The 25,323-nt window shown below is 42.4% G+C and overlaps 1 protein-coding gene across 1 annotated transcript in view; it reads left to right on the forward strand.

The window, feature by feature from the left end:
• The window catches only part of LOC110168344 (tensin-1-like), a 349,684-nt gene that overhangs the window by 209,858 nt on the left and 114,503 nt on the right, over positions 1–25,323 (forward strand). Inside the window, exons 7-16 of the mRNA XM_055153272.1 lie at positions 2,018–2,189; positions 9,164–9,214; positions 9,722–9,844; positions 10,682–10,746; positions 13,261–13,344; positions 14,522–14,634; positions 16,831–16,891; positions 17,025–17,100; positions 22,053–22,182; positions 24,266–24,331. Coding sequence (XP_055009247.1) covers positions 2,018–2,189; positions 9,164–9,214; positions 9,722–9,844; positions 10,682–10,746; positions 13,261–13,344; positions 14,522–14,634; positions 16,831–16,891; positions 17,025–17,100; positions 22,053–22,182; positions 24,266–24,331 — 941 coding nt within the window. The remainder of the gene's footprint in view (positions 1–2,017; positions 2,190–9,163; positions 9,215–9,721; positions 9,845–10,681; positions 10,747–13,260; positions 13,345–14,521; positions 14,635–16,830; positions 16,892–17,024; positions 17,101–22,052; positions 22,183–24,265; positions 24,332–25,323) is intronic.

Consider the following 25,323-nt stretch of genomic DNA (forward strand, 5'->3'; position numbering starts at 1 on the left):
AATCCTGGTTCAGTTCTGTTCAGTTCAGTCCAGGTTTAGCCCCAGTTTAGTCCTAGTCTAAACAAGGTCTGGCCCTGCTTTACTACTGATTTTGTCCTGGTTTAGTTCTAATCTAGTCCTGGTTCAGTTTGGTTCAGTCTAGGCCCTGGTTTAGTCCTGGTATAACGTTGGTCTTGCTCTGGTTTAGTCCTAATTTAGTCCTGATTTTGTCTCGATTTTGTCCTGGTTTAGCCCTGGTCTAGTCTTGGTTTAGTCCTGGTTTAGTCCTGGTCTAACTGTGGTTTAGTCCTGGTCTAAACCTGGTTTAGTCCTGGTTTAGCCCTGGTCTAAGTCTTGGTTTAGTCCTGGTCTAACTGTGGTTTAGTCCTGGTTTAGTCCTGGTCTGACTACGGTTTAGCCCTGGTCTAGTCTTGGTTTAGTCCTGGGTTGGTCCTGGTCTAACTGTTGTTTAGCCCAGATTTAGTCCTGATTTTGTCCTGGTCTAGTCTGGGTTTAGTCCTGGTTTAGCCCTAGTCTAACTGTGGTTTAGTCCTGATTTTGTTCTGGTTTCGTTTGGGTTTAGCCCTGGTCTGGTCCTAGTTTAGTCCTGGTTTGGTCCTGGTCTAAACTGGTCTAGTCCTGGTTTAGTCCTGAGTTTGTCTTAGTTTGGTCCTAGTTTAGTCCTGGATTAGTCCTGGTTCAGTCTGTTTCAGTCCTCATTCAGTCCTCATTTAGTCCTGGTTTAGTCCTAGGTTAGTCCTGGTCTACCCCTGGTTCAGTCCTGGTTTAGTCCTGGATTAGTCCTGGGTTAGTCCTGGGTTAGTCCTGGTTGAGTCTGGGTCAGTCCTCATTTAGTCCTGGTTCAGCCTTGTTCAGTTCTGGTTTCATCCTGGATTAGTCTTGGTCTAGTCCTGGTTTAGTCCTGGTCTAACTCTGGTCTAGTCCTGGTTTAGTCCTGCTTTAGTCCTGGTCTAACTCTGGTCTAGTCCTGGTTTAGTCCTGGTTTAGTCCTGCTTTAGTCCTGCTTTAGTCCTGCTTTAGTCCTGGTCTAACTCTGGTCTAGTCCTGGTTTAGTCCTGCTTTAGTCCTGGTCTAACTCTGGTCTAGTCCTGGTTTAGTCCCGCTTTAGTCCTGGTCTAACTCTGGTCTAGTCCTGGTTTAGTCCCGCTTTAGTCCTGGTCTAACTCTGGTCTAGTCCTGGTTTAGTCCTGCTTTAGTCCTGGTCTAACTCTGGTCTAGTCCTGGTTTAGTCCCGCTTTAGTCCTGGTCTAACTCTGGTCTAGTCCTGGTTTAGTCCTGCTTTAGTCCTGCTTTAGTCCTGGTCTAACTCTGGTCCAGTCCTGGTTTAGTCCTGCTTTAGTCCTGCTTTAGTCCTGGTCTAACTCTGGTCTAGTCCTGGTTTAGTCCTGCTTTAGTCCTGGTCTAACTCTGGTCTAGTCCTGGTTTAGTCCTGCTTTAGTCCTGGTCTAACTCTGGTCTAGTCCTGGTTTAGTCCTGGTTTAGTCTTGGTCTACCTCTGGTCTAGTCCTGGTTTAGTCCTGTTTTAGTCCTGGTTCAGTCCTGGTTTAGTCCTGTTTTAGTCCTGGTTCAGTCCTGGATTAGTCCTGCTTTAGTCCTGGTCTAACTCTGGTCTAGTCCTGGTTTAGTCCTGCTTTAGTCTTGGTCTACCTCTGGTTTAGTCCTGTTTTAGTCCTGGTTTAGTCCTGCTTTAGTCGTGCTTTAGTCCTGGTTCAGTCCTGGTTTAGTCCTGTTTTAGTCCTGGTTTAGTCCTGCTTTAGTCCTGGTTTAGTCCTGGGTCCTGTTTTTAGTCCTGTTTAGTCCTGCTTTAGTCCTGGTTTAGTCCTGGTTTAGTCCTAGTCCGCTTTTAGTCCTGGTCTAACTCTGGTCTAGTCCTGGTTTAGTCCTGCTTTAGTCCTGGTCTAACTCTGGTCTAGTCCTGGTTTAGTCCTGCTTTAGTCCTGGTCTAACTCTGGTCTAGTCCTGGATTAGTCCTGCTTTAGTCCTGGTCTAACTCTGGTCTCTGGTCTGGTCTCTTCAGGACGGGCAGTCTTCTTCAGGCTCTGGAGGAGACGGTGGAGCTGGATCTTCTGTACATCACAGAGAGGATCATCTCCGTGTCCTTCTCCAGCTCCGTGGAGGAGCCCAGCTACGCCGCACACCTCCGAGAAGTGGCCTCCATGCTGCGCTCCAAACACGGACACAACTACCTGGTACGTGCACTCATCCCTCCATCTCTCCCTCTCTCCATCCCTCTATCCCTCTGTGCCACCATCCCTCCATCTGTCCATCAAATACTCCACACACGGACACAACAACCTGGTTCCTACACTCATCTGTCCATCTTTCCTTCATAACGCTCCAAAAACGGACACAACTACCTGGTACTCCTCTTCCATCTCTCCATTTCTCCACCTTTCTATCCTTCCGTTTCACCGTTCCTCCATCTGTCCATCAAATACTCCAAATATGGACACAACAACCTGGTACATACACTCATCTGTCCATCTTTCCTTCATAATGCTCCAAAAACGGACACAACTACCTGGTACTCCTCTTCCATCTCTCCATTTCTCCATCTCTTCATCTCTCTATCCTTCTGTTCCACCATTCCTCCATCTGTCCATCAAATGCTTCAAACATGGACACAACAACCTGATACCAACACTCATCCCTCCATCTGTCTTTCATAAAACTCTAAACACAGACACAACAACCTGGTTTGCCCTCTCTTCATCTGTCTCTCTTTCACATCATCCCTCTATCATACTCCTCCTGTCTCTCCATCCCTCTATACCTCTCTTCATTTCTCTATCTCTTCTTCATAATACTCCAAACACGGACACAATAACCCGGTATGTCCTCTCTTCATCTGTCTCTCTTTCCCTTCATCCTTCCATTTATTCTTTGTAATACTCCGTTCTCTCCATCCCTCTATACCTCTCTTCATCCCTCCATCTGTCCGTCATACATTCCAAACACAGACAGAACTTCCCGGTATGTTCCCTCCTGCAAAGCCGTAGCTGTGTTAAACTCACCGCAGACGTGAATACAAAAGAGGTGAAGTCATGCACACCTCCCTCATCCTCATCATGACGTACCTGCCGTGTCCCTTTAAGGAACTGTACGAAGAATTCACTCGCGCAGGTTTTTTTTTAAGGTTCTACAATCACACGTGAACACACCCAAAATCCAGATGTTCTAGGTTTCACTAAAAATGGTAATTTATTAATTAATGGAATAAGAAAGAAAAAAGAAAAGAGGTGGTGAAAAGAAAATACCAGATAAAGTTAAGGGCTTAAATCAAAACAAATTAACAACAAATGAGCCCAAAAGTAAAACAAAAGATAACCTGAACTAAAGTTGAACACATAACGAACAACAAAGGCTACGTTCAGACTGCAGCCTGAAGTGACCCAAATCTGATTTTTGACCTGTATCTGATCTTTTAATGACAGTCTGAATGACACAGATCCGATTTTTTCAAATGCGACCCAGGCCACTTGGATATGTGCTCCTAAAACTGATACATATCTGATCTTTTGACATGTGACTTCAGTCTGAACGGTCAAAGTGCATTCATCCACCTACACGTTATCAACAAGCCACAAACGTCACTGAAGTAGGTGAAAATTGTTAATGAACTCCGTGTCACTGAAGTGAAGCACATCACCACTCACCACTCTTGGCTACATCTCCACATCCACACGTTCCTTTCTACGGACGTCGCTGCCGCTGTCCCACAAAACACCACGACCAAAAACCTCGTCCTTCTCCTTCTCAATCTCCTCCTTAAAACAAGTAAGTTGTTCATGTTCTGGCTCCGGTACGAGAGGAACTTTAAAATCTCCAGGTGCTCAATGCTGCGTCCATGTTTGGACAACTTCTGTAAACACAGAGACGCTCGCTGCGGTTGACGTCGTCGTGTCTCCAGTGTCACATGTGGGACACTTTTGGGGCGTTTAAAGTTCACACTGGAGTCACATACAAGTCACATTTAATTGGAAATGTGAACGACCTCACAAAAACATCGGATTTCACACACAAAAAATCTGAATTGAGCGTTAAGCCCTGCAGTCTGAACGTAGCCAAAGTGTCTCCTTCCAAGGTGTTTGGTCTCTCACATTCAGCTCGGGTCGTCTACCAGAGGCCTGGGAGCTTGACAGTTCTGTGCAGTATCTTTGCTGTTCCCAGTACTGCACTGTTCTGGACTCAGATGTCCGTTGTTTTTCCCGGTATCTGTTTGTAGCCTCTTCCAGTTTGGCGGTTACAGTCCCGAGTGTCCGATCACCACAGGCACCACTGATACCTTCACTTTCCAGGCTGTCTCCAGCTCTTCCTTGAGCCCCTGGTATTTTTCTACTTTCTCATGTTCCTTTTTCCTGGTATTACCATCTCTTGGTATTGAGACGTCCACCACCACGGCTCTGCTCTGTTTCTTATCCACCACCACTATGTTTTATCACGCAGGTAACTTGGACTCAAATGCAACACATGTACACCTGGCACGCAAAGTCTTATTTAAATAACTGAAAGTGTCCTATAACAGGAAATGTTTATAATGGCAACACAGACTGGAAATACAACAGAGGAATATATGATATTAAGTGTGAACGAAAAGTATCTTCCAAGACTGCAAAAAAACTCAAGAACAGGGACAACAAACCGGGAAACTCAGAATTTCAGAAGAAGCAAACAGATCAGATTCAAGGGTTATGATTCAGGGTTTTCAGGAGCTTGAGTGTCTGTTTTAACAGGTTGACAATCTGGCAAAGACTGAGGGAGCAGAGGGAGTATGTATACACTGGTCTGGGCTGATTACGGCATGAGGGGCAGCTGCAGGTAAAGGAGGGAGGTAGCAAAAGGAGGACCGGAACAGACTGAGAAATGGAACTGGACTGGGGAAAACATGTAAACAAAAAGGCAGAACTGTGACATGTCTGGTTGGTCCATCATCACCATCCGTCTGTATCTGAAGTCCCACAGGATCTTAGCTCGGTCATTCTCCACAACCTTTGGAGGTGTTTCCCACCTTGATCCTGGGGTCTCCAGCCAGATGTTTCTGTACACTCTGCCCGCCACTTGGTTCTGTCGCTCCATGTTTGTTTCCCTGCAGCATCTTGCACCTGCAGTTCTGTGCTGGACTGTCTCAGGAGGCTGCAGTAGCACTGACACAGGAGCTGAGGTTTAAGACGAGACCGTTCAGATCAGAGAGAGACATGTTAGCTTTAAACCAAACGGATTTCAGCATTGAACCAGCAACCCAAATGAGAGAGTCATGTGAGGCTCATTCTGCTTTCTGATTGGAGAATTGTCTTGAACCAAAACACCAAATTATAAAAATAAATGAGCCATCATGTCCAATGTTTTTGTCATTTAGAATAAATCAGTGTCCTAATGTTACCAGTAAAAGTTGATTTGTTTACACAGATAAGTCAAGTTTATGAAGTTTTAAAAGCACATTGTGTAACTTTTCGGAATATTTCACAGTATGGCATTAAACTTTTCTAACTTCATGGAAAGGAGCAGGGTTTATAAGATTTATTTTCTTCTTGTTTCTTTTTTTCATGCACCAAAGACGAGGCAAATAATGACTGGGACATGCATTTATATTAATTGTCAGATTGTGTTGCTGTTGTTGTTGTTGTTCTTTAAATTGATACCAACAAAATAACAGTATGAGCAATAAATAGGTTAATTAATTAATAACCAAGCCAAGTTACAGGCCAGGTCTATGGAGAGGCAACCCACACACAGTCACAGTCAGAATGTTTGTTTTTGTAGGTATTTTTTTGAGTTATAAATCCACTTGCAGTTGAATAAATGTAAAGTAGATGGTGGAACATTTGAAGCAGAGTCCGTATCAGACTCTTACGTCCAGCCCCTTGAGCAGCACAATGTGAGTGTGATGTTCCGTCCTGGTGCAGATGGAGCGGATCAGGAGACAGTCAGCTGAGTTCTCTGTTCTCACGTCTCATATGGAACAGAACAGGGCTGTTTGTTGTCGGTGGGTGCGCCTCAGACTGCGGCGGTACATCTGCGCACTATCTGAAAATCAAATATCAATCAGGATTTGTGCAGCTTTTGGAGAATTAACTCAAAATCTTAATCAGATGTTACGTCCAAACATTATCAAGTTGTGTATGTGGACCTCTGGAAGAATTGTACAGAAGATCTCAAGTTGTGCACCACTTTTTTTCCATTTTACAAAGAAGTTTAAATGTGTAACTTTGGGCAGAAACATGAATTATGAGACTTAGTTTGTGCTGGAGTACGTTGCTGTACAGTTACTGATTTGTTTGTTTCCTTTTGTTGTATTTATGAAGATGAACTGGTGTCAAGATGATAAGATAAGCTCAAACTTCAACCGACACCTTTTCAGTCAATATATGCAAATATGTCTGCGAAATAATGTCAGAATAGACATGTGACCGAAATAAATCAATCAAACAATCACTCAGTCAATCTAAAGAGGGATCAATTGTTTTATTTTTACCAATCTCTTTCTGTGCTTCTACTCAAGTAATTTCTGTTTTTTTAATGTCTTAGATTATATAAAATTGACCCTTGAGAGTTTAAACCATGTTATCATGTTGTTTCCTCATCAAAAACAGACCTGGACCTTGTGTTTTGTTTCATTCACAAATGTAATCCTCTAACCCTATAATGCCATTTGTATCATATTTGTTACACAACATTCTCAGACCTCTGCCCACACACATAATCAATACTTTTCCTGAAAAACCTGTTGTATACAATTAAATACTTGTCAGCTGCCCCCTAGTGGGCTTTCCATGGTTTTCAGTAAACAACTTTGCAAATTTTGAAAAGGTTAGTGTAAGAATTGCCTAAATATTGTTAGTGATCCTCCAATATGAACATTTACTTTCTTAGATTAATCTATGAAATCTTCATATTTTTATTTTCATTTTGTAGAAAAATCATGTTAAAATTTTATGTATCAAATTTGATACAGCAGGTCTTTTTGATTATGTTCCTCATCATCACTATAATGTATTTTATGATGCAATCTGCATAATTCATGCAATTCCATGCAAATTTAACACACAATTTTTAGTATTTCATAACTAAGATGTCACCTTAAAAATATTTATTTTCAATCGTTATTATTATTATTATTATTATTATTATTATTATTATTATTGCATAATGGTAGAATTTTGATCTTTACATGACTTGTATATAAATGAAAGGTGTAATGTTTGGAGTAACTGTCCTGTCTGATATAGAGGATTCACTCATTTATTTTTTACATATATTTTTAATAATCATTATTTAATGCTTCTTGTATATATTTTGTTCAAAGTTCCAATAATGAGTTAAATATTTAAAAAAAAGAATTTTCTGTCAATTATTTCATGTGTCAGGCTTTATAGGGTTAATATGAGTCTGTTTACATCCCAGAGCTCAAAATGCTCTGTTACACCTTGTGACGTCATGAAGTGGCAGTTTTCGTGTTAACAGCTGTTTACTTTTGTTGAGAAGAGACTGGAAATTAAAAAAAAAAAAAAAAAAGAGAAGAGAAGAAGAGCCTAAATGTGCAGGGTTTGTGTGTTAAACGTGTGAATGAAACAAAACACAAGTCCAGGTCTGTTTGTGATGAAGAAACAACACTAGAACACAGATCACATATAGTTAATTTAAGGCTCTTTAAAGTCACATATTCTTGTCTTTTTCTTGTCTCCTCTTAAAATAATATCTTCATCTGGAAAACACTTTATAAACCAGATCCTAATGAGGTATTCAGGCGGTGGAGCTCCCTCTGCTGTCAGCAACGAGAATGAACAGTCAGAAAATAAACAAATGCACTCCTTATCTGTGTGGAGCCATGTGTTTGTTGTGAACACAGTCTGACAGAAGAACGACTCTGCTCAGGGTTTATTGATTTAAAAACAGAGCAGGAGAAGATGAGTTTAGTCCTGGTTCAGTCCTGTTTAGTCCTGGTTTAGTCCTGGTTTAGTCCTGGTTTAGTCCTGTTTAGTCCTGGTTTAGTCCTGGTTCAGTCCTGGTTTAGTCCTGGTTCAGTCCTGGTTTAGTCCTGGTTTAGTCCTGGTTTAGTCCTGGTTTAGTCCTGGTTTAGGCCCAGTACAGTCCTAGTCAGACCATGGTTTAATCCCGATTTAACCCTAGTCTGACCCTGGTTTAGTCCTGGTATAGTTCTGGTTTAGTCTGGTATAGTCCTGGTTTAGTCCTACTCTGACCCAGATTTAGTCCTGCTCTGACCCTGGTTTAGTCCTGGTTTGACCCTGGTTTAGTCCTGGTTTAATCCTGGTTTAGTCCTGGTTTAGTCCTGGTTTAGTCCTGGTATAGTCCTGGTTTATTTCTACTTTGACCCTGGTTTAGTCCTGGTATAGTCCTAGTTTAGTCCTGGTTTAGTCCTGGTATAGTCCTGGTTTAGTTCTGGTTTAGTCCTGATCTAATCTTGGTTTAGTCTTGTTTTGGTCCATATTGTCCTGGTTTAGTCCTAGTATAGTCCTTATATAGTCCTACTGTGACCCTCGGTTAGTCCAGCTTTAGTCATCCCTTAGTCCTACTTCAAGTCTTGCTTAGTCCTGATTTTGTTCTGGTTTAGTCCTAGTCTGAACCTGGTTTAGTCCTGGTTTAGTCCTACTTCAGTCTTGCTTCAGTCCTGGTTTAGTCCTGGTTTAGTCCTGCTTTAGTCCTACTTCAGTCTTGCTTCAGTCCTGGTTTAGTCCTGGTTTAGTCCTACTTCAGTCTTGCTTCAGTCCTGGTCTAGTCCTGGTTTAGTCTTGATTTAGTCAAGCCCAATCCTGACCATAGAATTCTGAATAGAAGTTTGCTGATGGTTTATGGTCTTAAAAACAAGTCTGGACTTTTACCTGTGACGCAACTAAACTGACAATATTCAAACTGAGTATTTCTGAGGCTCTGAAAGGACCGTTTTGGATTCATGGCTCAATGAAACAAGCGTAAATGAAGCAAAAATACAACTCTATAAAAACACTGTAAAATGGTTGAAAGCTCAAAAAGTCAACACTGAAAAAAAAGGATCAGCCAACTCCACCTTGTTTACAAAGTTGCCTTCTCGTTTTCCAGGTAGTTAGGTGCAGTTTTTTGTGTTTTCCAAGTGTCGACCTGTAGATGAGATAATGAATAATGTCATGTAATTATGTTGTAATGAAGTTTTTTTTCTTTTTTTCTTCAGCTCTTCAATCTGAGTGAAAAACGGTTTGACATCGGCCAACTCCACCCAAAGGTAAAACTACTGTGTGTACTGTTATACTCACAAACTGGCCTAACCCTGGTTTCGTCCAAGTTTAATCCTTGGTCTGACCCTGGTTCAGTCTTAGTTTAGTTCTGGTTTAGCCCAGGTTGAGTCCTGGTTTAGTCCTGCTTTAGTTCTGGTTTAGTCCTGGTTTAATTCTGGTTTAGCTCTGGTTTAGTCCTGGTTTAATTCTGGTTAAGTCCTGGTTTAGCCCTGGTTTAGTCCAAGTCTGATTTTGGTCCTATTCCGTCCTAATCCTGGTCTTGTCTTGTTTAATCTGTGATCTAATATTGTCGTGAACCTGGTCTAAACCTGGTCTAACTCTGGACAAGTCCTGGTTTAGTTCTAGTTTACTCTGGGCTAGTCTTGGTCTAACCCTGGTCTAACTCGTGTGTAGTCTTGGTTTAGTCCTGGTCTAAACTCTGGTCTAGTCCTGGTTTAGTTTTGGATTAGTCCTAGTCTAAACCCTGGTCTAACCCTGGTCTGTGTGTGGTCCAGGTCTTGGACTTCGGCTGGCCAGACCATCACGCTCCGGCTCTGGATAAAATCTGCAGCATCTGTAAAGCCATGGACACATGGCTGAGTGCAGACAGCCAGCACGTGGTGGTACTGCACAACAAGGTACACACTCACACAGTACGAGCAGGAGCACAAGTACTAACAGTAGTAGTAGTGTAGTAGTAGTAGTAGTAGTAGTAGTAGTAATTTCTGTTATTAATTCAATTTTTTCACTAGAAGTAGTAGTAGTAGTAGTAGTAGTTGCAATTTCTGTTATTTCTGTTTGTTTTTTTCACTAGTAGTAGTAGTAGTAATAGTAGAAGTAGAAGTTTCTGTTATCTCTGTTTTTTTTTTTTTGTTTTTTTTTCACTAGTAGTAGTAGTAGTAGTAGTAGTAGTAGTAGTAGTGGTAGTAGTAAAAGTAGAAGTTGTGGTTGTTGTAGTAGTAGAAGTTTCTGTTATTTCAGTTTGGGTTTTTTTTCACTGGTAGTACCAGTAGTAGTAGTAGTAGTAGTAGTAGTAGTAGTAGTAGTAATAGTAGTAGTAGTTTCTTTTCCTTCTGTTTTTTTTTTTTCACGAGTAGTAGTAGTAGTAGTAGTAGTAGTAGTAGTAATAGTAGTAGTAGTAGTTTCTCTTCCTTCTGTTTTTTTTTTTTCACGAGTAGTAGTAGTAGTAGTAGTAGTAGTAGTTTCTGTCACTTCTGTTTTTTTCACTAGTAGTAGTAGTAGTAGTAGTAGTAGTAGTAGTAGTAGTAGTAGTTTCTGTCAATAAATTACAACTACTTGACACATAATACATTATTTCTGTTTTTATTAGTTAGTTTAGTATTAGTATTAGTTGAAGTATTTCTACTTCATGTTTTTACTTGAAGCTTCTAATATTTGCAACTTCGAATAATAATACTCAAAAATACTACAAATACTACAGCCTCAGTAAATGTGTTGTGTGTGTGTTTCTCCAGGGGAATCGTGGGAGGACTGGAGTGGTGGTGGCTGCATATATGCACTACAGCAATATATCTGCAAGGTGAGTAGGAGTAGTAGTACTAGTACTAGTAGTAGTAGTAGTAGTAGCTGTAGTGGTGGTAGCAGTTGTAGTCATAGTATATGCAGAAGTATTATTAGTAGCTGATAATAGCAGTAGTAGTAGTAATAGCAGTAGTAATAGCAGTAGCAGTAATAGCAGTAGTAGTAGTAATAGTAGTGGTAGTAGTAGTAGTAGTAGTAGTAGCAGTAGCAATAGTAGTAGTAGTAGTAGTAGTAGTAGCAGTAGTAGTAGTAGTAGTAGCAGCAGTGGTAGTACTAGTAATAGTAGTAGTAGCAGTAGCAGCAGCAGTAGTAGTAGTAGTAGTAGTAGTAGTATTAGTGGTGGTAGTAGTAGTAGCAGTAGCAATAGTAGTAGGAGTAGAAGTAGGAGTAGTAGCACTGGTGCTTGAAGTAGTAGTGGTAGTAGTAGTAGTAGAAGCAGCAGTGGTGGTTGAAGTAGCAGTGGTAGTAGTAGCAGTAGCAATAGTAGTAGTAGTAGTAGTAGTAGCAGTGGTGGTTGAAGTAGTAGCAGTAGCAGCAGCAGTAGTAGTAGTAGCAGAAGCAATAGTAGTAGTAGTAGTAGTAGTAGTAGTAGCAGTAGTAGCAGCAGTAGTAGTAGTAGTAGTAGTAGTAGCAATAGTAGTAGTAGCAGTTGTATTCATTGTAGTGATTGTAGTAGTCATGGTAGTTGTAGTAGTAGTAGCAGCGGTGGTGGTTGTAGTAGTAGTACTCGTATCAGTAGTAGTAGTAGTAGTTGTAGTATTAGTAGTACACTTCAGAAAAGGTGAGATAATAGGAGCTGGACTCAGACATCACGAGACAAACTGACATTTGTTTATTTGAACAAATTCCAGGAAACATTACCAGATAATTTTGCACAGAATTTCTACAATAACATCATGAGATTAGAGTTTTTACATTTGAATTTGAATTTGTTTGTGGAGGTTGAATTCTTTTGTAAACAAAGACAAACGTGTGTGACCTTAAACAGTGTCAGGGCTCAGATGAGTCACTGTCCGTCTACTGTTTTGTGGCCATAAGATTAGTTCTGCAGAAATAGAAGTAATAACAACAGAAAGTTCTAATAGTTATTGTTTCTTGAGTTAAGGTTGGGGGTTCAATCCCAGCTCCAACCTGTTCATAGTGTGGTTACGTCCTTCACGATACACCAGAGTCCTGCACCGCAAATACTTACTGAAACAATCGGGTTTTAACCTTCTGGAATTTTACTAGCGAGTAGTGATTACACACGGGTGAATCAGGTGAATCAGATGAACGACGAACGGAAGAAAAATACTTGATTCGTGTCCAGGACGTCCATCCACCTGGAAACAAGTGACATTTTCCCAGTCTTTTTCTGGATCGATGGACCAGACTGAGAGAGACTTTAGTTGTTTTTTTATGACATAAAACCATCAGCGGAGGTGAATGGCTTGGAGGCTGCACTCCTGGTTTAGTCCTGGTTTAGTCCTGGTTTAGTCCTGGTTTAGACCTGGTTTAGTCCTGGTTTAGACCTGGTTTAGCCCTGGTTAAGTCCTGGTTCAGTCCTAGTTTAGACCTGGTTAAGTCCTGGTTTAGACCTGCTTTAATCCTGGTTTAGACTTGGTTTAGTCCTGGTTTAGTCCTGGTTTAGACCTAATCCAGTCCTGGTTTAGACCTGGTATAATCCTGGTTTAGTCCTGGTTCAGTCCTGGTTCAGTCCTGGTTTAGTCTTGGTTCAGTCCTGGTTTAGACCTTTTATAGTCCTGGTTCAAAGCTGATCCAGTCCTGGTTTAGACCTGATATAATCCTGGTTGAGACCTGGTTCAGTCCTGGGGTAGTCCTGGCGATCTTTTCTGCAGTTTGCGGTGTGTATGTATTTATAATCTGCTAATGACACGGTGTTGGTTCAGTCCTGGTTTAGTCCTGTTTTAGTCCTGGATTAGTCCTTGTTTAGTCCTGGTTTAGTCCTGGTTTAGTCCTGTTTTAGTCCTGGTTTAGTCCTGGTTTAGTCCTGGACTATTGGGCTCTGAAACTAATGGTCTGACCCTGATTTATCAAGGGCTCGGGCGGGTAATGGGTAGAATGTTAATGGGTCTGGGTTGGGTGCCGATTTATTTTAGATATAATCACGGGTTACCGGTCGGGTGTGGTGCTGTACTGGGCGGGTGCGGACTCTGATATATACACTAACAAAAAATTTAATATATAAACACTTAACTCTTTCAGAAAATGACTTAAAAACTGTGAAATTATATTTCTATGCAGCAAAATCATTTTACTGAACAAGTCGTCTTAAACTAAACGACCTCGAGACTAGAATGAAGCAGCCTCTGGTCTCGTACGTGGATAATAAATCTGAAAACAAGATGAATAACCTGATAGAAGTTTTAAAATCTTGGCCAGATCAGAGAAATGTGCAGTTTAAGAAAGCGTTGGACGAGATTTTTATTTATTTTAACCGCTCTCTTCTCTCTTTTCTTCTCCCTCTCCTCATGTCTCTCTCCCATCCCTCTCTTCCTCTTTGTCTCTGTAGTGCGGACCAGGCGTTGGACAGATTTGCCATGAAGCGTTTCTATGAAGACAAAGTCCTTCCTGTGGGACAGCCCTCTCAGAAAAGGTACAGCCCTCTATACTTCAAATTCTACTTTTTTATTTACAAGTCTCTTCTTTCCATGGTAGAAGTTGTTTTTTGTCTGTGTTGAGTAATGCTGGTAATTCAGGTTTAACCCAGAGATACTGAACGACGGGTCAAATGCAGAGGGCTGATTTCCCTGCGTTTGACCTTCCTGTGGTTAGTGTGTGGGGTATATTGAATGTGTGGTGACTTTGGCTCACTACTGCCCCCTGTGTGTGTGGCCGCGCTCTGACCTGAAGTTTACAGGCAGCTGTGAAAACAACACGGGGCTGGATTTCCTTATAAAAAACTCTTGAGCTGAAACTCAGCCCAAAATCACAACAGTCACCTCACAGAGCCAAAGTACTAAACCTGGACTAAACCCAGACTAAACCTGGACTGAACCTGGACTGAACCAGGACTGAACCAGGACTAAATCAGGTTCTAACCAAAACTGAATCAGGACAAAGCCAAGATTTAGCGAGGACTAAACCAGGATTAAACCAGGTTTGAACAAGGACTAAACGGGGACTGAACCAGGACTTAACATAGACCGAATCAGGACCTAACCCAGACTAAACCAGGACTGAATCAGGACAAAACCAAGAGTTAGTGAGGACTAAACCAGGATTAAATCTGGTTTGAACCAGGACTAACTAAGGACTGAACCAGGACTTATCCAGGACTAAAGCTAGACTGAATCAGGACCTAACCAAGACTAAACCAGGACTGAATTAGGACAAAATCAGGATTACGCGAGAACTAAACCAGGATTTAACCAGGATTAAACCAGGTTTGACCCAGGACTAAACCAGGACTGAATCAGGACAAAACCAAGAGTTAGTGAGGACTAAACCAGGGGTAAATCTGGTTTGAACCAGGACTTAACCTGGACTGAACCAGGACTAAACCTAGACTGATTCAAGACCTAACCAAGACAAAAGCAGGACTGAAACAGGACTAAATCAGGATTTAGTGAGGACTGAACCAGGACTAAACCAGGACTGAACCTGGATCGAATCAGGACTAAACCAAGATAGAATCAGTCCCTAACTAAGACTAAACCAGGACTGAATCAGGATAAAATCAAGATTTAGCAATGACTAAACCAGGTTTAAACCAGGTTTGAACCAGGACTAAACCTGGACTATATTTATATCTAAAGTGTATTGTTTTCCAGATATGTGGAGTACTTCTGTGGTCTTCTGTCTGGACACATCAAGATCAACAACAAGCCTCTGTTCCTGCACCATGTGATCCTGCACGGCATCCCACACTACGAGCCCAAAGGAGGTACAACACCACACACACACGCTCTGTCAAATGTGCTTCTCACATGTGCTTTTACATCAACATTCTAACTACAGGCACTGCTCTGTCTGGTGAACACTCGGACTGATCACAGTGATCACAGGCTCCTGAAAATGTGCTGCTTAAATCCATTTTGTAGTTTTTTCAGTCAATCCTAAACCTTTTTCATGTGCATCATGTCACCATGGTAACGTGTGGGCATACAGGGCAGCCATGGGCACACAGGCTCCCCCAGCGTGATGTCAGGATGCAAACGTATCAATAGTACTTCTCGTCTCGTGTTTGAGTCATATTTATTCTCCTGGACTCAAGACATCATGGCTCTGAAATGTCCTGTTTCTCTTACCCCCCACACACCCGCTGCTCTGCTCCTACTTCACTCTCAGGTGCTCTGCTCATTCAGCTGCGTTTCAAGGTTATTTTGGCTCAGATTGAAAGAAAAAGAAAGTATATTTGCAGCTTGCTACTGCATAGTGTGGACTAAACCAGGACTAAACCAGGACTAAACCAGGACTAAACCAGGACTAAACCAGGACTAAACCAAGACTAAACCAGGACTAAACCAGGACTAAACCAAGACTAAACCAGGACTAAACCAGGACTAAACCAAGACTAAACCAGGACTAAACCAAGACTAAACCAGGACTAAACCAGGACTAAACCAGGACTAAACCAGGACTAAACCCAGGACTAAACCAAGACTAAACCAGGACTAAACCAGACTAAACCAAGACTAAACCAGGACTAAACCAGGACTAAACCAGGACTAAAACCAGGACTAAACCAGGACTAAACCAGGACTAAACCAGGACTAAACCAGACTAAACCAGACTAAAAAACCAGGACTAAACCAAGGACTAAACTAAACCAGGACTAAACCAGGACTAAACCAGGACTAAACCAGGACTAAACCAAGACTAAAACCAGGACTAAACCAAGACTAAACCAGGACTAAACCAGGACTAAAACCAGGACTAAACCAAGACTAAACCAGGACTAAACCAGGACTAAACCAAGGACTAAACCAGGACTAAACCAGGACTAAACCAGACTAAACCAGGACTAAACCAGGACTAAACCAGGACTAAACCAGGACTAAACCAAGACTAAACCAGGACTAAACCAGGACTAAACCAGGACTAAACCAGGACTAAACCAGGACTAAACCAGGACTAAACTAAACCAGACTAAACCAGGACTAAACCAGGACTAAACCAGACTAAACCAGGACTAAACCAAGACTAAACCAGGACTAAACCAGGACTAAACCAGGACTAAAACCAGGACTAAACCAAGACTAAACCAGGACTAAACCAGGACAAAACCAGGACTAAACCAAGACTAAACCTAAACCAGGACTAAAACCAGGACTAAACCAGGACTAAACCAGACTAAACCAGGACTAAACCAGGACTAAACCAGGACTAAACCAGGACTAAACCAGGACTAAACCACCAGACTAAACCAGACTAAACCAGGACTAAACCAGGACTAAACCAGGACTAAACCAGGACTAAACCAAGGACTAAACCAAGACTAAACCAGGATAAACCAAGACTAAACCAGGACTAAACCAGGACTAAACCAAGACTAAACCAGGACTAAACCAGGACTAAACCAGGACTAAACCAGGACTAAAACCAGGAGTAAACCAGGAGAAAACCAGGACTGAACCAGGACTAAACCAGGACTAAACCAGGACTAAAACCTAAACCAGACTAAACCAGGACTAAACCAGGACTAAACCAGGAAAACCAGGACTAAACCAGGACTAAACCAGGAGTAAACCAGGAGGACTAAACCAGGACTAAACCAGGACTAAACCAGGACTAAACCAGGACTAAACCAGACTAAACCAGGACTAAACCAGGACTGAACCAGGACTAAACCAAGACTAAACCAGGACTAAACCAGGACTAAACCAGGACTAAACCAGGACTGAACCAGGACTAAACCAGGACTAAACCAGGACTGAACCAGGACTAAACCAGGACTGAACCAGGACTAAACCAGGATGGAAAAACTTGATCTGTGTCCAGGACTAAACCTAAACCTTTATTAGACAAAAGCATCGTCTGTCATGTGTAAAAATCTGTCCTATGTTAAAAACTGTTGACTTTGTTGACAGATTTGCACATTAGAACTTCTCTGAACTCAAATCCTCGTGTTGTTTTTCAGGTTGTCGTCCGTTTTTAAAGATCTACCAGGCCATGCAACCCGTCTACACGTCTGGGATCTAGTAAGTCTTCTACCTTTATCTTTTTCTCTTTCTCTTCTTCTCTGCTCTCGTAAATGGATGAAATCAAAAAGTGAAATCGTAAATGAAAGAGACGTGTCCAAACGGTGCATTGTGTCCTCTGTTGTTTCCATAGTAACGTCCAGGGAGACAGTCAAACGTCCATCTGCATCACCATAGAACCAGGACTGCTGCTCAAAGGAGACATCCTGGTGAGACGTGGACTTTTACTGCTGTTATGTCATTATGAAGGCTCTGTTTTTGTTAAAGCTGCACTGCGTAACTTTTCTGGTAAAGGGAACATCAGCTTCTTGTCTCCGTATTGTTTTGCCTGCACAAGTCCATTTTTGGAGACCTGCACCCACCCGCACCTGCCCAGTACAGCACCACACCCGAACGTAAACCCGTGATTATATCAAAATTAAAACCGCACCCGCCCCGACCCGTTAATATTCCACGCTTTACCTGCCTGTGCTCGTGATAAATCGGGGTCGGCCCATTAGTCCAGGACTAAACCAGGACTAAACCAGGACTAACCAGGACTAATCCAGGACTAATCCAGGACACCGTGTCATTAGCAGATTATAAATATATACACACACTGCAAACTGCAGAATAGATCGCCAGGACTACAGAAGGACTCAACCAGGACTGAACCCGGTCTAAACCAGGACTTAACCAGGTCTAAACCAGGACTAGACCAGGGCCAGACTAGGACTAAACCAGGAGTTAAACAGAACTAAACCAAAGTTAGATTAGAACAAAACCAGGACTAAACCAGGATCAGACCAAGACTAAAACCAGGACTAAACCAGGACTAAACCAGGACTAAACCAGGACTAAACCAGAACTGAATCTACGCCATGTCATTAATGGAATATAAAAATATGCATGCCGCAACTGCAGAGCTGATCACCAGGACTACACCAGGTCTAAACCAGGACTGAACCAGGTCTAAACCAGGTCTAAACCAGGTCTAAACCAGGTCTAAACCAGGACTAAACCAGGATTAACTGGAATGAACCTACACCATGTCATCAGTGGATTATAAATATATATACGCCGCAACCACAGAGCCGATCGCAAGGACTACACCAGGACTGGACCAGGTCTAAACCAGGACTATACCAAAACTGGGCCACGCCTTAATCAGGACAAAACCAAGTCTAAACCAGGTCTAAACCTAAGTTTAAACCAGGAGCTCAGCCGCCGAGCTGTTCACTTCCGCTGATGGTTTTCTGTAATAAAAACACTGAAGTCTCTCTCAGTCTGGTCCATCGTTCCAAGAAAAGACCAGGAAATGTCACTTGTTTCCAGGGCAACGGACGCTCTGGACGCACGTCAAGTATTTTTCTCCCGTTCGTTGTTCATTTGATTCACCTGACCCGCCGTGTGTAATCACTACCCGCCCGTAAATTCCACAAAGTTAAAACCCGCCCGTTACAGCAACTATTTGCCGTGCAGGATTCCGCTTGACGACGGTCCAAGTTGCATATCAAACTTATAAGAAGGTATATTTTCAAGGTACTTTTGAGCAAAGCCGTACCATGAAACATTCCAGGATGAGCAAGGACATCATGGAAACAAAAACGTGCCACAACCCCCACCAGAAAAAGGTTACATAGTGCAGCTTTAAATGAATTTCCTTTATGCTTTAATCCTGTTTTAAAGATCCGGTTTGGAGTCCATTTTTGTTTTATTTCTAGACCTGGTTGAGTTCTGCTTTAGTCCTGGTCTATCTCTGGTGCTACTAAATATTTTATAAGATCCATTTGAGTATTTGTAGTTTGACGGTAGATTCCTGCAGTGTTTTTACAGCCGTGCCTGAGAGCTTTGGCTCGGCTCCTGTCTTTAAAGTGAGCCTCATTAGCACAGTGTGAACCTGGAAACTATGACGCCAATGAGCAAGGCACTTCCTCTGAAAAGAGCCAAAAAACATAGGGGACGAAGGTTTGTGAGTAATAACGAGAGTTTGCCAAAATATGTAGCCTCAAGTGAGAGTAACGTTACTTCAAAATAATATTACGTATCAAGTAGAAGTACAAAGAAATTGCTCAGGTTTGTGAAGTCGTAGTGTATTGTTTTGTATATGTATGTCAAATTTGGAGCATGGATGATGTAGGCTTGTGGGAGGAGCCTTGTACTGTAAGAAGGAGAGATCACTAAATGACTCAAACATGCGTGGATGACTCTACCTCTTCAGACATGTTTTTGATAAAGGAACAAGGTAGAAAGGTCCAAACAAATTTAGCATAATACCCCCTCTTAAAAGGTGTATTGTGTAACTTTTCTGGTGAAAGGTCCATCACCTCCTTGTTTTCTTTGTCATTTCTCTGCCTGGAATGTTCCACAGTATGACTTTAAACAGTTTTACTTACGTTTGTTCAGTTACAGGTGGTTTTGTCACTCAAAAATACCCAGAAAAACAAACATTCTAACTGTGAGCGGGGTCGCCTCTCCACAGATCTTACCTGTAACTTGGTCTGGTTTGGTCTCCATGAAAAAAGAAAGGTTTAATACCATACTGTGAAACATTCCTGACAAAAAAAGAAAAGCATTTGACAGACTCTCTACTGGAAAAGTTACACAATGGACCTCTAAATGAAATTATAAAACATCTTTAGGGGCAGATTGGACGATTTTGTTTTGCTGAGGAAGCAAATTGAGCTCAAAACAAAACAAACAAACAAAAAATATTTGTAGTGTCTAAACAGTGTTGTCTACTGTCCCTAATGCAATTTGCAGGTCAAAAAAGTCAAAATCTAAGTTTGTGCTGCCTTCAGTGGACTCTGTAATTTTAAGTACTACCTGACATCACACAGAACTGCCCCAATCACAGACAGGTGTTTCGGATAATCCTTCAGACCCTCCCCTCACCCCCCACCCCCCACTCTCCCCTTTAGTTTTAAAGACCCTGCACCCACTCTCTCCCCTTTAGTCCTCCAGACCCCTCCACCCCTTCCTCCCTCCTCACTCTCCCCTTTAGTCCTCCAAACCCCACCCCTCCTCCTTCCCCCCACCTCCCCCTTTAGTCCTCCAAACCCACCCCTCTTCCCTCCTCACTCTCCCCCTTTAGTCCTCCAAACCTCACCCCTCCTCCTCCTCCTCACTCTCCCCTTTAGTCCTCCAAACCTCTCCCCTCTTCCCTCCTCACTCTCCCCTTTAGTCCTCCAAACCTCTCCCCTCCTCCTCCTATCCTCACTCTCCCCTTTAGTCCTCTAAACCCCACCCCTCCTCCTCACTCCCCCCTTTAGTCCTTCAGATCATACCGCTCCTCCTCACTCTCCTCTTTACTCCTCCAAACCCCACCCCTCTTCCCTCCTCACTCTCCCCTTTAGTCCTCCAAACCTCACCCCTCTTCCCTCCTCACTCTCCCCTTTAGTCCTCCAAACCTCACCCCTCTTCCCTCCTCACTCTGCCCTTTAGTCCTCCAAACCTCACCCCTCTTCCCTCCTCACTCTCCCCTTTACTCCTCCAAACCCCACCCCTCTTCCCTCCTCACTCTCCCCTTTAGTCCTCCAAACCTCACCCCTCTTCCCTCCTCACTCTCCCCTTTAGTCCTCCAAACCTCTCCCCCCCTCCTCCTACCCTTACTCCCCCCTTTAGTCCTTCAAAACCCAGTCCCTCCTCCCCCCTCACTCCCCCTTTGGTCCTCCATACCCCGCCTCTTCTCCTCCTGCCTTCCCCCTCCCCTTTAGTCCTCCAGGGTTGAGGCGTTCGGTCACATTTGAAAAGGATGCTGATAACTTTGCACTCAGCGTTTCTTTGGTTCAGACTTTCCTTTTTGGCCGCTCTCGTCTCTCCTCTTAAAAGTGAAGTGTTTACGAGTCTCTGGTAATGCAGGACTGTCTCTGAGTGCTGATCTGGGACCGTTAGTCTCTCGTCTGCACTCACAAATGATCTGCCGCTCTGTAAAACTCACATCAGAGCTTTAGAATCAAGGAAAGCACTTCAAACGGTGAAAAGAGTGAAGTCCAAACTACCTAGTCTTGTACTTTGCCACCGCGAAGTACATTCAAGGACAGTAAAATTGCGTTTTTTTGGAGTATTCTACCAAAAACATATCAGAAGAGGTTTTGAGAGTCATCCATGCATGTTTGAGTAATCTAGTGATCTCTCTTAGACTGGGTCACCCGTGCTCCCACATGACAATTCTCCATAAACGTACAAAAACATGATCATGAACTGTACACTACAACTTCACAAACCTGATACGATGTGCAGTAGTTTAATTAGGGGGATGAAAAACAAAAAGTGAAACTCTTAAAAGATGTTAATATGTTGTTTTGGGGGAATAGAACATTTGCAGAACAATAAAAGTTAACACGGTGATTTAAATATGTTGTGTTAGCAGTTAGAAGTAAAACACACTAATATAATATACTTGAATATACTTGAATATACTTGAATATACTTGAATATACTTGAATGTACTTGAATGTACTTTAATAATGATCACAGAATCACCTGGTGACACGTGTCAGTGATTTTTAGAGTAACTTTGTGTTTGGAAGACACGGTGTATTTTAACATAACATTTCCTCTTTCATAGTCTGCAGTTTTTTCATTATTTTTCTTGTCAAAACTGCTCAGGAGTGAACAATGAGACAGTAATCAGATTACTCACATCAGATCCAACTGTTTACATGACATTTCAGTAATCGGATAACTCCAGAAATCAGATCAGATTTTTAGTTTGTACATAAACATTGAGTTACATAGGCCACATACTCCACTGCCTTTCTCTCTTCAGCTGAACTGTTACCACAGGACACTGATGTCTGAGCACAGGACCTGTACACATGTGTGTGTGTGTGTGTGTGTGTGTGTGTGTTGACTCTTAAAGTGTTACAATAAAACTCTGGGCAGTGTTACACAGAACATAACCTGTACACATGTGTGTGTGTGTGTTGACTCTTAAAGTGTTACTATAAAACTCTGGGCAGTGTTACACAGAACATAACCTGTACACATGTGTGTGTGTGTGTGTGTGTGTTGACTCTTAAAGTGTTACAATAAAACTCTGGGCAGTGTTACACAGAACATAACCTGTACACATGTGTGTGTGTGTGTGTGTGTGTTGACTCTTAAAGTGTTACTATAAAACTCTGGGCAGTGTTACACAGAACATAACCTGTACACATGTGTGTGTTTGTGTTGACAGTTGAAGTGTTACCATAAGCGTGTGCGTGGGCCCAGCAGAGACGTCATGTTCCGTGTGCAGTTCCACACATGTGCAGTTCACGAACTGTCTCTGCTCTTCAACAAGGAGCAGCTGGACCACTCCTGCAGAGGTACTCTCTCTCTATACTCTACCACTCCTGCAGAGGTACTCTCTCTCTATACTCTACCACTCCTGCAGAGGTACTCTCTCTCTATACTCTACTACTCCTGCAGAGGTACTCTCTCTCTATACTCTACTACTCCTGCAGAGGTACTCTCTCTCTATACTCTACCACTCCTGCAGAGGTACTCTCTCTCTATACTCTACCACTCCTGCAGAGGTACTCTCTCTCTATACTCTACTACTCCTGCAGAGGTACTCTCTCTCTCTCTATACTCTCTACCGCTCCTGCAGAGGTACTCTCTCTCCATACTCTACTACTCCTGCAGAGGTACTCTCTCTCTTTATACTCTACTGTTCCTGCAGAGGTACTCTCTCTCTCTACTCTACCACTCCTGCAGAGGTACTCTCTCTCCATACTCTACTACTCCTGCAGAGGTACTCTCTCTCTTTATACTCTACTGTTCCTGCAGAGGTACTCTCTCTCTATACTCTCTACTACTCCTGCAGAGGTACTCTCTCTCTATACTCTACCACTGCTGCAGAGGTACTCTCTCTTTATACTCTACTACTCCTGCAGAGGTACTCTCTCTCTATACTCTACCACTCCTGCAGAGGTACTCTCTCTCTATACTCTACCACTCCTGCAGAGGTACTCTCTCTCTTATACTCTACCTACTTCCTGCAGAGGTACTCTCTCTCTATACTCTACCGCTCCTGCAGAGGTACTCTCTCTCTATACTCTACCACTCCTGCAGAGGTACTCTCTCTCTATACTCTACCACTCCTGCAGAGGTACTCTCTCTCTCTATACTCTACCACTCCTGCAGAGGTACTCTCTCTCTATACTCTACCACTCCTGCAGAGGTACTCTCTCTCTATACTCTACCACTCCTGCAGAGGTACTCTCTCTCTATACTCTACCACTCCTGCAGAGGTACTCTCTCTCTATACTCTACCACTCCTGCAGAGGTACTCTCTCTCTATACTCTACTACTCCTGCAGAGGTACTCTCTCTCTATACTCTACCACTCCTGCAGAGGTACTCTCTCTCTATACTCTACCACTCCTGCAGAGGTACTCTCTCTCTATACTCTACCACTCCTGCAGAGGTACTCTCTCTCTATACTCTACCACTCCTGCAGAGGTACTCTCTCTCTATACTCTACCACTCCTGCAGAGGTACTCTACTACTCTACTCTCTACTCTCTCTATACTCTACCACTCCTGCAGAGGTACTCTCTCTCTATACTCTACTACTCCTGCAGAGGTACTCTCTCTCTATACTCTACTACTCCTGCAGAGGTACTCTCTCTCTATACTCTACTACTCCTGCAGAGGTACTCTCTCTCTATTATAGTCAAAGTTGATGAAACATTTAGAATCACATGGTTCAGAATCAGTCATGGTGTCAAAAGGAAAAGTCTGATATAAATTGGAGATAAAAACAATGTCCAGTATTTGTCTTGCTCCTGTGAACCACACTTACAGATTTTGATATTAGGTTTTTAATATCCATATTAAGGCCCATAAATTTGTGTTAAGTTATGGTGTTAGGTGTGGTATTGTTACTATAACCAGTGACCAATCACCAATCACTGTTCAGTGATTGACAGGTAGTGCAGGAGCTGTCACAAGCTTCTGCTGTAAGAGGATCCTCAAGAACTCAAAAAAATTGTGAGAATTGATCTTGCAAAGTGTTCACAGATAATTCAAAAATATTCATTTGGGAGATAAAATGATTAGTTCCATGATTGCTCTATTATTTTTAGTCTGTTCAAAAAGGACAAACTGGGAATGACACATGGCACACAGAAAAATACTGGTGCCAAAAATCAGCAGCATCTGACCAATACCAAAAGAAAACCAAACACAACTATATATGGGCCATTCCTCATAGTATGTTAACAGAGATGTTTTACTTTCTGATGATTCTAAAGGTGCACTATGAACCTTTTCTTGTCAGAGAAAGAAAGAAGCACCAGCATCTCCATGGAGACAAACACTGGAGAAGTCCCACAATGCACTTTTAATCTTCAGTCATGATTTGTGTTATGAAATCGTTGAATAGTTGGACGTGTTTGTGTTTCCAGATGACAGATTTCCGGAGTATGGGAAAGTGGAGTTTGTCTTCTCTTTTGGCCCAGAGAAGATCCATGGTGAGTTTCACTGTTTACACTTTTGCCTGGTGACTGAATGAACGATGAATACAGAGTGACAGGAAGTATTATCTTCACACACACATGAAAAAACAACGAAAAGATAGACTCATCTTTTGTACAATCGCTATTTTTGTAAAGAATCACACTACTTTTCCTACTAGTATATCTAAACTGGACACTTAGTTACAGGTTGTGTCCATGTTCTAGAATTTGTCATGATGGCTTATATAACTCGATGGGAGATTCACTGTTTTTAAAATAAATCTCCAAACTTCTGACCCAAAAATGTGTCTCCTTCTACGGAAGCCGAGAGGGGTCACAACAAACGCAAACGCCGCAACAAATACAAATGCGACAACACAACAAAAAGCCACAACACACCAAAAAAAGCCACAAAGGAAATGACCGCGGGACTCTATTTTAATGCAAACGCCTCAACGAATACAAACGCCACAACACATCCAAAAGCCACAACACATCCAAAAGCCACAACACATCCAAAAGCCTTAATGCAAGTGACCACGGGACTCTATTTTCCGACGGACCGATCAAGCGGCAAGTGAAGAAGAAGAACTACAATGTGAAATGAATACTGATAAAACAATAAATTAATTTTACTTACGTTTCCAACTTCTCCGTTCCTTTACTTTTCACGTTGTAGTTCTTCTTCTTCACTTGCCGCTTGATCGGTCCGTCGGAAAATAGAGTCCCGCGGTCACTTCTGTTGTGGCTTTTTGATGTGTTGTGGCTTTTTAATGTGTTGCGCCATTTGTATTGGTGTTGTGGCGTTTGTATTTGTGTTGTGGCGTTTGTATTGGTGTGGCGTTTGCGTTTGTTGTGCTTTTGCGTTTGTTGCGGCGTTTTGCATTAAAATAGAGTCCCGCGGTCATTTCCGTTGTGGCTTTTTTTTTGTTTGTTGTGGCTTTTTGATGTTGTGGCTTTTTAATGTGTTGCGCCATTTGTATTGGTGTTGTGGCGTTTGTTATTTG

The sequence above is a fragment of the Boleophthalmus pectinirostris genome, unplaced genomic scaffold (genome assembly GCF_026225935.1).
Source record: "Boleophthalmus pectinirostris isolate CB_2022bp ecotype Guang Dong unplaced genomic scaffold, ASM2622593v1 HiC_scaffold_1, whole genome shotgun sequence".
In the NCBI taxonomy this organism is placed as follows: Eukaryota; Metazoa; Chordata; class Actinopteri; order Gobiiformes; family Gobiidae; genus Boleophthalmus; species Boleophthalmus pectinirostris.